General features: G+C 36.7%; 1 protein-coding gene across 2 annotated transcripts in view; it reads right to left on the bottom strand.

The window, feature by feature from the left end:
- The window catches only part of RNF145 (ring finger protein 145), a 53,394-nt gene that overhangs the window by 7,167 nt on the left and 31,541 nt on the right, over window positions 1–14,686 (bottom strand). For both annotated transcript variants that reach the window (XM_045828346.1, XM_045828352.1), the window contains exons 5-8: window positions 13,767–14,002; window positions 10,665–10,840; window positions 7,218–7,358; window positions 4,449–4,631 (exon numbers count right to left, since the gene is read on the bottom strand). In XM_045828346.1, the coding sequence (XP_045684302.1) occupies window positions 4,449–4,631; window positions 7,218–7,358; window positions 10,665–10,840; window positions 13,767–14,002 (736 nt within the window). The remainder of the gene's footprint in view (window positions 1–4,448; window positions 4,632–7,217; window positions 7,359–10,664; window positions 10,841–13,766; window positions 14,003–14,686) is intronic.

The following is a 14,686-nucleotide window of genomic DNA, read 5'->3' as shown; positions in this document are numbered from 1 at the left end:
ACCCAGCTCACAGGGGTTGCCCTGCCCTGGCAAACACCTAAGGCTCTGCCCATTACAACATAACAGGTACACCAAAACAAAGAAATATAGTCCAAATGAAAGCACAGGTCAAAATTCCAAAAAGGAACTAAGCAACCAGGACATAGCCAACCTATCAGATGCAGAGCTCAAAACATTAGTAATTAGGATGCTCACAGAAATGATTTGAGTATGGATGCAAAATAAAGGAAGTAGTGAAGGCTGTACAAAGTGAAATAAAAATATATATACAGGGAACCAACAGCGAAGGGAAGGAAACCAGGACTCACATCAATGACTGGAACAGAAGGAAGAAACAAATATTAAACCAGAACAGAAAGAAATAAGAATTCCAAAAAATGAGGAGAGGCTTAGGAAGGTCTAAAACAGTAAACATTCCAACATCCGAATCATAGAGTTGCCAGAAGAAGAAAAGCCAGAAATTGAAAACTTACTTGAAAAAATAATGAAGGAGAACTTCCCCAATCTGGCAAAGGAAATGGACTTCCAGGAAGTCCAGGAAGCTCAGAGTCTCCCAAAGAAGGTGGACCCAAGGAGGAGCACACCAAGACATATCATAATTAAATTACCCAAGATTAAAGATAAGGAGAGAATCTTAAAAGCAGCAAGAGAAAAGGAAACAGTTACCTATAAAGGAGTTGCCATAAGACTATCAGCTGATTTCTCCAAAGAGACCTTGCAGGCAAGAAGGGGATGGAAAGAATATTCCAAATTATGAAAGGCAAGGACCTACATCCAACATTACTCTATCCAGCAAAGCTATCATTTATAATAGGAGGGCAGATAAAGTGCTTCCCCGACAAGGTCAAGTTAAGAAAGTTCATCATCACGAAGCCCTTATCATATGAAATGTTAAAGGGACTTATCTAAGAAAAAGAAGATGACCAAAATTACGAAGAGTAAAATGACGACAATCTCACAACTACCAACAACTTGAACCTAAAAAACAAAAACAAACACCAACTAAGCAAACAACCAGAACAGGAACAAAAGCATAGAAATGGGGATCACAGGGAGGGTTAGCAGTGGGGAGTAGGAGGGAAGAGAATGGGGGAAAAGGTACAGAGAGTAACAAGCATAATTGGTAGGTACAAAACACACAGGGGGAGGTTGAGAATAGTATGGGAAATGGAGAAGCCAAAAAAATTATATGCACAACCCACGGACGTGAACTAAGGTGGGGAGCTAAGGGTAAAAGGGAAGGAAAAAAAATGGGACAACTGTAATAGCATAATCAATAAAATATGCTTAAAAGTAAAAAAAAATAAAATGCCAAAGGTTAAAGATAAAAAGAGAATCTTAAAAACAAGAGAAAAGCAGATAGTTACCTACAAAGAAGTGCCCATAAGACTGTCAGCTATTTTCTCAAAGGAAGCTTTTCAGGCCAGAAAAAGGACTGGCAAAAACTATTCAAAGTGATGAAAAACAATAACCTACAAACCTAGGTTACTCTATGCATCAAAGCTGTCATTTAGAATCAAAGGGCAGATTAAATGCTCCCCAGACAAGGTAAAGCTAAAGGAGTCCATCATCACCAAGCCATTATAACCTGAAAAGTTAAAGGTACTTATTTAAGAAAAAGAAGATCAAAACTATAAACATTAAAATGTCAATAAATTCAAAACTATCAACAATTGAATCTAAAAAAATGAACTAAGTGAACAAGCAAAACAGAATCAGGCATGGAGATCATTTGGAGGGTTATTATTTGGGGGATTATCAGTTGGGAGGGGGAAGGGGGAATGGGGAAAAAGGTGCAGGGATTAAGATGTATGAATTGGCAGGTACAGAACAGACAGGGGATGTTAAGAACAGCATAGGAAATGGAGAAGCCAAGACCTTATATGCATGACCCATGGACAGGAACTAAGGGGGGTACTGCTGAAGGGAATGGGGGGCACGGGATGGAAGAGCAAAGGAAAAAAAATTGGGAAAATTGTAATAGCATAATCAATAAAATATATTAAAAAGTATATATGTATGAGTATCTGTATGCGTACACACACAAAAAGTCCTACTACCCAAAGTTAAACCCCTTGGAAAAAAGAACAATAACTCATTATTCATATAGTAGCTCCTGAACACAAAGACTTGTTTAAAGTGCCAAATATAACTTGAAAATACATTTCTGCTTGGTATTTTTCAAATCCCTTTCCAATTATTATTACCCTTTCTCCCCTACCCATCTAACTATCCAAGTGCAAGGCCCTATGAGGTAATGAGATCAAAAGTTATCATAATTATTTCACAGGGGAATAGTTACATTTATAACTTTATGCTTTTAAGACATGTAACAAATCAAGAGAACTTTCAGACTTAGATTTCAGTTTCTGATTCTACTTGAACCCTACCTGTCAACAGTGCAGTAACACACAGGAGAAGCCCCAGCTATGACCAAAGGAGAAGGAGCATAATTCTTCTTTTGTTTAGCTCCTCACACACTGTAGTATTAATAGGTTTATTCCTTAAATGTATCTGAATTTAATAAAGATTTTATATCAACTTCTAAAGATAAATGTACCAAAACACTCCCTAACAATCACCTTAAGCAGAAGAACTTAAAAAAACCTTTGTGTGCAATAGAAAAAAAGGGGGTGATTTCTAACCCCTACAAGTTTACTTATAGAACTACTTACTCTATGTAACCAAATTATAAGCAAACAGATAGTGTAGGGCCTTATCACCTCCACAAGGGATCAAGGGGAAAAAAGATACTAGATACTTTCATTTCCTGGGTAAATAAAAGCCAAAGTTAGAGCAGCTTTTTAAAATAGTGATCAAAAATCTAGAAAGAAATCTGCATGACTCCCAAACAGCTATCCTCTCTCTTAAAAACAGAACTCAGTTACAATCTATATAAACTGAATATAAAGACTTAAATTATTTAATGATTTCTTATAAAACAGGAACACAGATTTAAAGCCCTTATGAAGAAATGTGGATTTCAACCAAAACAGTTTATTAAAGTTTGCAGCAAAATTAAGCCGTTTTAATTAAGTACCAGCATCTGTAATACATTATCAAATCTGTGCAATGCATCTCAAGGAGACAAAAAACGCAACATAAATTGTCCTTCCTACCTTTATATTATAGGTGGGAGGAAAAGTGACCACGCACAGTGAAATGCTATACTGGGTGGGAATCTCTATAATTAGCAAGTCAGAAAAGAAAATGAATTATTAGTATGGCAGAAATTAAAGCCATGTACTTTCAGAAAGTGTTTTACATCAGCTCCTGCATGTGTCTGAGACCAGAAGTTGAGGGACAAAAACAAACCTGTCAACAGCTCTCCTTTGAGATTCAAAACATAATTTTGTTTTTTAAAGAAAGGCAGGCAGGAAGAAATTACTGTTAACAGTAGTGACACTATGTTAGGTGATCAATTTTAAATAATTTTCTTTAGTAGAGTAACTTACTTTGAAACTACTTTTCAAAATCAAACTATGATCCATTTATATGAAGTAGTAATATATTTACATATACATACAAACAAACATATATTTAATACCTACCCAGCAGAGTATATACAGTATACAGAGTCTTAAACTTATGTCTAATTTTTGCATGTATTATACATATATATTATTTAAGCAGCTAGAATTCAATAAAAACTTTATGTAGTGGAATTGTGTATTTTTTCTTTCTCTTGCCTAAACTCTCTATAGTATTATCTTCATCAGATTAATATATGCTTAATTAATTAATTAATGCCAAAGGATATTGCCAGAGATGACAAAATAGTACTTAAGTCAAAAACAATCTAATTTAAGTGGCTATTAACTGTTGAGTTCACCACTGAGTTCAGCATCTTAAATGCTTCTAAGAAACCTTAAAAGATTTCTTATCTGGGGATAAAAAGATAAATTTGACAAACTGTAATAAAATGATAATCTGGAATGTTTAAAATCTGCTGTGGAAATTCTATATCCCAAAACACTGCCTGCTCCCTTACTCAGTAAACACTACCTAATAAGCAATAAAATCAGGTATTTCTTTCCTTTTTAAAAAAAGACGTTATTTACTTATTTATTTTTAGACAGGGGAAGGGAGGGAGAAAAAGAGGGAGAGAATTATCAGTTGTGGTTGCCTCTCCCATGCCCCCTACTGGGGACTGGGTCTGCAATCCAGGCTTGTGCCCTGACTGGGAATCGAACCAGTGACCCTTTGGACCACAGCCCAGTGCTCAATCCACTGAGCCTCATGAGCCAGGGCAGATGCAACTTTTAACTACAGGAATCTTGAGAGAGAAAACAACATAAAACCACGTAAGAAAAATAAAAATGTAAAGTTGTTAACTTAAGCTGATACCAATTATTCACACATTTTGGGCCTCTAAAACAGTATTTAAATCTTCAGACAACAAGCTCATGTAAAGCATATCATAAAACTTCTTTTAGGAATTTTCTTACTTGTCTCTAGATGCTCCGAGGGCCAAAACAATGGGATCTGCGATCTCCAGCATCGACTGGAGGATGGAAGCCACGACGATGAAGAGGATGATGCTGAGCAGGAACGCCCGGTGCACCACCTGCAACTCTATCAGGCCGGTCTGCACCGCCAGGATCAGCAGCGTGACTCCTTCTGTCATGCCCCTAAAAAGCATACATTTTTCAGAAAAATCAGACCATAATCAGAATCTCATTTAATTCCAACGGAAAAGAACCTAAAGGCTTAGACTGTTGTTACATATTGTGATCATTTGACAAAAATAAAATAAAAACCTGATCAGAATATCAGCTTACCATGTAAGATCAATGCAATACTATACAATCATAATGTGTCACTACATGTATAAAACATAATAGCTGTTACTTTAGCAGACAAGAGGAAAAAAGTAATTTTCAAGATAAATGAAAGTGTTCTAACCAGACTTTGATAAGGAACAACATGTCTCTACTATTCTTAGGTATCCACTGCATTATACATGCTTACATTGGGGGTATAAACAGCTAAAACCTTTCTGAAGAAAAACTTGCTAGTAAATTTAAAAGGAACATACCCTTCAACTCAATAAACTTACCAGGTATAATTTTTCCTATGAACATATTACAAAAGAAATGTATCAAGGGAAATACAGTGAATGATGGAACATGTTATATGACGTCCTGAGGACACAATCGGCAAAATCCCGACTCTGAAAAATGAACTAGGACTGTGTGGTGTCTTCACAAATAAAATGAAAGAAAACAGGTACAGGGTAGCAGGGACCTAAATGTTACAAGGTACTTAAGAGACATATCAAGCCATTGCAATATGGGTCTTATTTGGCTTTTAAGTTGGCCAAACAAAATGTTTAAAACATTTTAGATAATCAGAAAAATCTGAACACCAGCTGGGTATTTGATGTCAAGGAATTCTTGTTAGGAATAAAGATTCTATTGTAGTTGTTTTTTCAAAAGATTTATAGATTGAAATATTTATAGGTCAAACGATACTATAGCTGGGACAGACTGCAAACGAATGCCAGCAGGGGCAGTGGAGGCAGAGACAGAGTGGGTGAGTTCACAGAGGCACGGGTGACACAGCACTGCCCGCCCACTCTGCTGGAGTTGGGCAGCAGGTACATGGGGTCATTTTACTGTTCTCTCCGCTTTGCTGGTTTGAAATTTGCCTGATCAAGGATTTAAAAACAAGAGACATGTATAAAGATACTTACAAGAACATTACCTTTTAACAGCAAAATAGAGAGAGATAAACCCATATTTTGGAAAACTATGCTTTCACTGAAAAGAATGAGATGTGTCTCTATGTGTTGACATAAAAAAACAACAAAACCACTATCTGAAACATATTAAGTGAAACAATAAGGTGCACAACGCTGTCTAGAGTATGAAGGAAAGAATACACACATGTGTACACACACACATACACAACACACACACACACACACACACACACACACCCCTTTCCCTATGAGAAACTTTAAAATAGCCACAGGGATATGGAGTAAACCAGAGGAAACACAGTTAACAGTGCAATAACTATATATGGCATCAGATGGGTACTAGATTTACATGGGTGAACACTTCATAATGCATATCAATGTCTAATCACTATGTTGTACACTTGAAGCTAATAAAATACTGTATATCAAGTGTAACTGAACACAAACTTTTAAAAAAGGGGAAGGGGGAATATTTTTAAAAAGAAATTTAAAAACCATCTATAGCTGTTATCTTTGGGGAGAAAAATGGGAAACGGGGGGAGAGAGTTGTCACTTTTCCTTTTGTGCTTTTTGAATGGTATAAATTTTGTAAACTTACACATGACTTATTTTTCTTTCTTGCCCCCCCCTTCCATTACAAAGGTATTAGCTGGGACTGGCAGGAAGATTAAACATAGATTTTTTAAAATTTTGTCATTAAAAACAAACAAACAAACAAACAAACAAACAAAAACACTGCCCTGGCTGGTGTGGCTCAGTGGACTGAGTGCCAGACTGCAAACCAAGTTTCCAGTTCAATTCCCAGTCAGGGCACATGTCTGGGTTGCAGGCCAGGTGCCCATTTGGGGGTATGCAAGAGGCAACCGACCGATGTTTCTTATGCACATCGATGTTTCTCTCCCTCTTGCTCCCTTCTTTCTTTTCTGTCTAAAAACTAAATAAATTTTTTAAAAAATAACATACACCGAAAAAGTCCCCCCTAATTTACAAGGTATTCATCATCTAATTCTAAAATAACACATAGAAATTTAGAACTCAGGAGATTATATAAACTTATACAAATGAAACCATGAAATTCTTATATTAACAGAAATCATGACAAGTTCTAGAAATAGTTTTTCCAATACCTGATCTTAGTAATTTAATAATTACTCAATTAACTATTCTGCATTCTTATTAATTCATCCTTTGAAACTGATTATTATCAAAGTTATGGTCAAACATAAAAAAAAACCTTTAAGGAAGTATCAAATATAGAAATCTGATTTTAAAAGGGCTATACTTCAAATGGGGAAAGAACAGCTATCAAAAATCTCTAGAAGAAATTTAGAAAATGAAAGTGTCCGATATGCACTGTTATGTACATAGAATAAAATTCATCTTTTACACATGGGAATTTAATTGTTTTGAATAGCATTTTAATCCAGATTTTACAAGCAAAAATATTTACCATCATTTCTTCAAGTTATAGTAAGATTACAATTTCTAGAGATACTCCGAGTAAACGACTCACCGATTCATGGCAGGATCATTCATGAAAGCGCGATAGCCCTGCAAGTAAAACTTGCAGAGTGTCAGAACACCCAAGGCCACAAAGGAAACGGTGAAGACCAAACCCAAAAGGGAGTAGGGAGTGCTGCAGCATTCGGCAATGCTAGAAGAGAGGAGGAAATATCGACAGATAAAAATCATCCACTTGGAAAAGAAACATCTTAAGCTTTTAAATAACCACCAAACTTCATCTGATCCTCATTAATTAGAACACTCCAAACTAAAATTTCAGATAACATCTCCTAACCACTCTATTAGTAATTTAAATCCATTCTTATTACTATTATCCAAACCTACATTTTCTCTACCCTCTTGGCAAAAATTCAGTACACAGCACCATATATGAAACAAAGTCTTCTTTATTTTTCTTTATCTAGCATCCTTCAAATGCACCATCTCTTTAAAACTCTAAGGGCTCAAATTTTGTTCGAACCTTAAGAAACACATAATTAACGTATTGGTAATATTCAAAAGAAACGTGTGTGATCGTGCACTGTTCCTTCTGGAGAAGGGTGCCTGTTCCAATTGCTCAGCGTGCACTGCTGCTGCGGTTACCAGTCAAAACGCCGCATTTGACCAAACTGACTTGTCTCCATTCAACAGTCTCCTCCACACTGTCAGCGCTTTGAACTTGATTTCATTTTGGTTTAGATAAGTTCATTTTATTCTGGGTTACCTCAAAAGCATGTCCAAAAGTATAGTCCAAGACTATTTAAAAATAATTTTAGTATCAAGATTTAACATAAAAATTTGCTAATACCACCTAGAAGGAGAACAGGAAGGCCTCAGAACTAAAGCCCAGAAATGCTTTCATATTCTATCAAGTACTTCATTGAAAATATTAGGTATTACCTCATTGCCAAGTATTTTGCAAATATATGTAATATTATGTACCCAAAATTTGGATTTAGCACTTATACAAGCATCTAAGAAATGTTCAAAGCACTGCATCTTCAGTGTCAGAATTTCAGTGAAGAATTTCATTTGCATGGGTGAGGGATTCCTTCAGGGGAATCACACCTATCCTTTGCTAGGTAGCCCCTTGCATCTGCTACGTAGTTACCCTTAGTATACAACGGCTCACAAGCTAGTGTTTATGTGACAGTATCTAATGTTATGCAGACCTATGTACATTATTTTATGTTAGGAATAAAAATATCACCAACCATGGTGGCTGGCAGCTAATTTTATGTCATTTACAAATCTAATTTCTAAAATGTTTGACATTTTTCTCAGAGAAAACAATTTTTTTCCTATTAAAACATAGGAAAATCGTGGCTAGAAATACTAAAAAAGGTACTTTGTCCTCATTGGAAATCTCCAAGTTTTACTGACGATCCATACTATTCTTGCCTCCACATTTAGAAAAATCTTCTACGACCGAAGAATATGATTTAATTACATTTTCAAGAGAACACATTCTTTTTCTCTTGTTTTAGCAAAAAACATGGTGCTATTTTCTCAAAAGAGAATGCACTAAAGAAAACAAAAGGTTTCAGCCTAGCTTTGGGAAAGTGAAAGAGTTTGGGAAATTTGTAAAATTTTTTCTTCCCCTCTCTAATGAGACATTTTAATGATTTTTTAAGTTTCTATTTTGTTTAGCTGCAGAAGAGGCCTCTTTTTTTCTGTCGGTTTGTTTAGTCACAGTGATCTCTCGTAAACCTGCAATCCTCCTCTGTGTGAGAAAGTTGTTCTGTGACAAGGAGCGCATCCATACATCGTGGCACACAAGGGCAGCAAGGGGGCCAGAGAACAATGCCGGCCAAAGAACTAGAGGGAGAAACTCATCAGAGAGCCACATGGGAACTTCTCTATTAAAAAACAAATGAAAACATTCTTATTTTGAGGGGAAATTTATCCTATGTGTAAAAAAAGTAACAGAGAAAAATCTGTTTGGCAATACATCTAAATCTCATCTAAAAGTTCAACATTATTTTCTTACTTTGTAACCAAGTCCCAATGCTCTCACAGCTTACTGGCTGTTGAGCCTATTTCCTCCTCTGCTGCACTTCACTCCACTGAGTAAGGATCCGGTTTAAACCACAGCCAGCCCAGGGCCACACTTAGATTATTATTCTAACCACTGGATGTTATCTCTCTTTAAATTCAGCTACTTTTTGGATTATTTTTAAATTCTGTGTAAAACCTCCATAGTATCTACATGAAAATAAACAGCAATTAAAACTTAGTAAATAGGGAATTAAAATGTGTTTGATACCAATTTACTGCACGTGTATGGAAGCTACTTCTCAATGAAAAGTGTTACTTCCGGAAGTACAAAATCTGACTCAGTAAGTTTATTCTACTTTTTTGTTAAGACAGGTATTGCCCCATGACCTTTTTATTAGTATTTAACCTTGTGTAACATTTTCAATCTTAACATTTAACATGCTCCTTAAGGACTATAAATTTGTCTTAAACTTCTCATTCCCTGTACCACTTAGTGCACAGGATCTCATCATTTTGGATGGTTGAGAAACAATGGTTCTATCAACTAAAACACGAGACTTTTTTTACCCACCCATATTTACTTTCCAGGAGCATCGAGTTCCACTCTGGCCTCCTGAAGGCACAGTGAGCCAGGGAACACAGACGTGTGCCCTGTGCTAGATTCTGAGGGCGTGAGACTCACCCTCAGAGTGAGAGCTGACAACTGTGGATCTAGCAGACGCTCACAGCAAAGACAGTGAAGTGGGGAAAGTCTCTAATGACCTAAGACATTTTTTCATGCTATGCATTAAAAACCAAGTCAGAATTCCTTTGGGTTAAACAGTCAAGTACTATAACATACTCATTTCACCAATTGTTTAACTCTCTCTCAATAATGAAGTAAAACATTGAAATTGAAAATAAGGGGGCCCAGTGAAAGCACAGAGGAAGTCACAGGGTTTGAGCTCAGAAGGGTTCAGGGTCAGCGCCGCTTCTTTTAGCAGTGTCCCCTGGGTGGCTCGGTTCCTGCAGCTCTGTAATGGTACTGATAACAAAGGCATCTATCTCTCAGCATTGCAGAAAAGATTAAGTGTGAAGAAAAGTGTTTCTCAGTGTGACTGGCATATATTAAATGCTCAATAAAGGATAGTGTTTTTAGTAACATTTTTCTTTTATTGACCCCATAATTTAACTTGAAATTGAAAAAGCATTTTTACAATTTGCCCCGTACCTTTTCACAAACTTGCTGTACTCTGGTCTGTACTGCAGCCAAATACACCACCATTATTAAATTATTATAAGCACCCCCCTCTGTCACCAGATCTGGGCAACCAACCACTGAATGAAAATCCTATCTTCATTAAATATGAAATACTATGATATGACTGATGAAAGTTAACTTGCAAAACTTCCTATTCCTAGTTCAGTTTCCTCTTCCTAAGGTTGGTTATGTGCGGTATGGGACACTCTTACTAATTACCTTGTCAAGAAAAGGAAAAGAAGCCTCTCACGTGACGCAGGCTGATCTCGAGTACTGAAATAGGAATAAATCTGAAGAGCAAATAAGACGAGCCAGAACACCATGAAAAGTACAGGGACCACCAGCTGATTCCACAGGGACATTCCCAAGGCTAGGAGGCCATACACCTCCACTACCTGAATAAGAAAATAAGATGGGAAAACATCTTGTATCACATCAATAAACACTTAAACACAAGAGTTTATTCTAAAGTACTTAAGAAAAATTGGACTTTTATTGCAAGATAGTTTTAGATGTATTCTTTTAAAGTTAGCTCTACAACACACTTAGCAAATAACATATTTTTAAAAAAATTTACTGATTTTTCATTATTATTAACACTTGACCCACACTCATCAAATAGCAACAGCAAACTGCCCTAGCAGCAGTTCAGGGATAAAGTCACATGCATAGTAAAACTACATCAAAGGCAACACCAAGAGACTTGTTAAACTTACTCATATCTAATCAAAATGACCAGAACTAGCATGAATGATGCAATATTGCTTGAGGGACTAGGAAAAAAGGAAATGTAAAAGGAAGAATTTTTCAGGGTTCATTCAGGAATGCCATAGATGATAGTTTGATGGAAGGAAGAATAATCATTGGCGAAGTTTACTGTATTGTGAAGCAAAGATAATTAGCAACCCCCACCCGAGATAATTAGCAAGTTTTTCCCTTTGCTCCTACTGTGTATTTATCAAGCACCATTTCTTGATTTGGTTTGTCAAGTGCATTAACACCAGAAAACAAGGTACACCTAAAAAAGATACATCTATTTTAAGTCAATAAATGAGCTTCCTAGTTTATAAAAAATCTCTCATGCAACTGATTCTCATCATCTGAGTTAGCCTACAAGCATAAGCATGACGAAGTTTCTGGAGCTACTAAGCCAGGGACCAGACCGTGGTAACACAACAGGGTTCTCCCAGGCAGGATGCACGTCGAACCCAAGCAGTCAGCTGGTCTTGCTGCAACTCTCACTGTGGTGTTTCAATAAACTGGAAAGATCTGAGATTAAAATACACGAACATGCAAGCTGTTCTGGTTTCTAATTAGCATCTCTCTAGGTAGGTAAAGAGCATTAAGTATTAGTTAAAATACATTGACTTGCAGGTTTTTCTAAATTTCAAATTTTTTTCATCTATAAATTAGTTGTTTTCTGAAAGTCTAGTCAAGATTAACCCCTCTTTCATCAACTAGAAAATACTGGAAGGGAAAAAAGGAAAACTGCTCAACTAGCTGTAAATTATTAGCAGCAAACTGATCGTTGAGAGATAGAGAGTACTTTTTCTCTTTCCATTCAAGGAACAAACCACTAAAAAACCCTGACAGTTTTCACTTCCTGCCTATCAAATTCTTTCCAGGTCACAAGCTTCATAACCTGCAACGTGTTTTCAACTACAACACCAAGTATGCATGAATCTTAGGGCAACCGAGAGGGTAAACATGACATTGAAAAATGGTGGCTTTGTTCTTATAGAGATTAAATAAACAGTACCTCATTAATATTTACTCAATATCTACTGTTTTTTACAAAGTAGGATAGCTCCACGAGAATGAATTAAAAGAAAAGAAGTATACAAATTTATCATTCGTTCTCTGAATACAACTACAAACCTCCTTGAAGCACTCTTCATGGAGGCACTAAAAATAACTTCTATGGAAGATCTACTTTTAAGAATTGGCAACGTTGTGTGAGATGAAGAAAAAGAAGGAAGAGTTAGGCTAAGGTCAAGAGTTTATAGAAATTTTTCTGGGAAATCTGCCCCTGGCTCCACCACAACAAAAACTGTTACACTTAGTCTGTTTGGACAACCTGAGAGCTTCCTGTGCCTTAAGGTCATGTACACACAGTCAAGAGGTACAAAAGAAGCCCTGTCTGGTGTGGCTCAATGGAGTGAGTCTGCAAACGGAAGAACTGCTGGATCAATTCCCAGTCAGGCACAGGCCTGGGTTGCAGGCCAGGTCCCCAGTAGGGGGCCCTCAAGAGGCAGGCACACACTGATGTTTCTCTCACTCTTTCCCTTCCCCTCTCTAAAAATAAATAAAATCTTTTTTTAAAAAGGTAGAAGAGAATGCCCATTTCTTTTTTTTTTTTTTAAGATTTTATTTGTTTATTTTTAGAGGGGAAGGGAGGGAGATAGACAGAGAGAGAGAGAGAGAAACATCAATGTGCGGTTGCTGGGGGTTATGGCCTGCAACCCAGGCATGTACCCTGGCTGGGAATCGAACCTGGGACACTTTGGTTCCCAGTCCGCGCTCAATCCACTGAACTACGCCAGCCAGGGCGAGAATGCCCATTTCAACACTCTCTTTTTATACCAAGATCAGTTTTAAGCTCTATTTTATATAATGTACTGCAATTTCTCGATTAAATCAAATAGAAATATTTACCTCCTGAATATATTTTGTGTCTGAGAATAATATTTTAGAGCAGTCTGAAAAAAGTAGAAGGCATAGCATATTATATTGGAAAGTCAGTTCAAATACTATACCTAAACAATACTCATATTACAGCTCAGAACTATTTAACTTCTCAGTTTAAACAAATTAGACAAACATAGGGAAAAAACGGCAGTTAGAGTAGGACCACAATGGCGGCGGCGGGGAGGGGGGGGGTGGGGCCATGCAGGCTTTCCCCTCTAGGTATTCAATTCTGTATTATTTTTGTCTTCATTACAACAGTTAATACACGCTGAACATCATCTGCCTGGCACTGAACTCACTGAAACTCACAGCAACACTATGAATTGAGTACGACTTCCATCACGAGCTCCATATTATAGATAAAGGAAGGTAAGTGGCGATCCCCAGGTTACACAGTTACTACACAACAGCACCAGAGGGAAAACACAAAGAAATCACTTCCCTTTACTGCCTCTCAATAGAACTTCCCGAGAATCTCAGATGTTCCTATCTGGGTTGAAAATACTTGCTATCTTGAGACAATCAAACACAGTATTACCATGACCAGAACTGTGAAATAAAAGCACACTAAATCTTTAATATACATAATACTGATGTAGAATTTTATCTCCTGTGTGTGGTTGTCAGTCTTACCTGAACCAATTCCCTGTATGCAGACTTGGCAAGGTTGTAAGGTACTAAAAGATTAGACCCAAGAAAATAGAGAACTTCCAATCCAGTGAAAATCATAGCAAATTTGTTGATGATAACGATCGTCTCCAGAGGAACAAGGCAGAGTCGTGCTAGCAGAGGAAGCATGTGAGCGGAAAAGAGCCAAATCTGCTTCGTCTTCATGACACAGGAGCATAAAGTACACACCACCAACTGACCTAAAAGGGGGAAGAAATGGCATTTTATTCTGAGATAAGGTATCTGCTAAATAAAACAAATCACAGTTGATTAGGATGATGACACAGCTTTTCTTATTAAGATCTTAGATCAAATTTTAACTTCATCTGACCATAATTACATCTTCACATGGCCTGTGAATTTTGAGCAGCAATTCCCAAGGATTCGGGGGAAAAAAGCAGCACAACTATCCACTGCTCTTCATCACATTCCAGCTGTCATTTATAATACAAAGAAAGTTTTTTAAAGGTCTAATTTAGTATTATAATTTAATTATTACTACTCTGCATACAGCTCCTTTTTCAAAGGTGCTGAATATCTAACTCTTCTGGTCCATAAGGGAAAACATAAAATCCAAGAGATACAGTTACTTGTCTATGATCATGCTGTGATAAGATTTATTATGAAGCTTTTGATCTTTAATTGCTTTTATAGGACCATGCAAGTCGTCTCAAATGATTCAATAATTAAAGTCAAAGGTGAAAAGTTTAAGCAACAAATTCTCAAATAGGATTATGCAAAATCTTATAGAAAAGTAAAAAGAAAAAAAAAAACCCTCAACTTCATATAATTCTATCACCCAAAGGTAGCACTGCTAATATCTTGGGTCCATTACATGAAGTACTATGTGCAAAGCCTTAACAATATATTTGAAACTTAGTAAG

Source organism: Phyllostomus hastatus, unplaced genomic scaffold, assembly GCF_019186645.2.
Source record: "Phyllostomus hastatus isolate PE091 unplaced genomic scaffold, TTU_PhHast_1.1 phas_contig_150, whole genome shotgun sequence".
In the NCBI taxonomy this organism is placed as follows: domain Eukaryota; kingdom Metazoa; phylum Chordata; class Mammalia; order Chiroptera; family Phyllostomidae; genus Phyllostomus; species Phyllostomus hastatus.
Note: the sequence above shows the minus strand (reverse complement) of the source record. Positions and strands in the feature narration are given on the sequence as shown.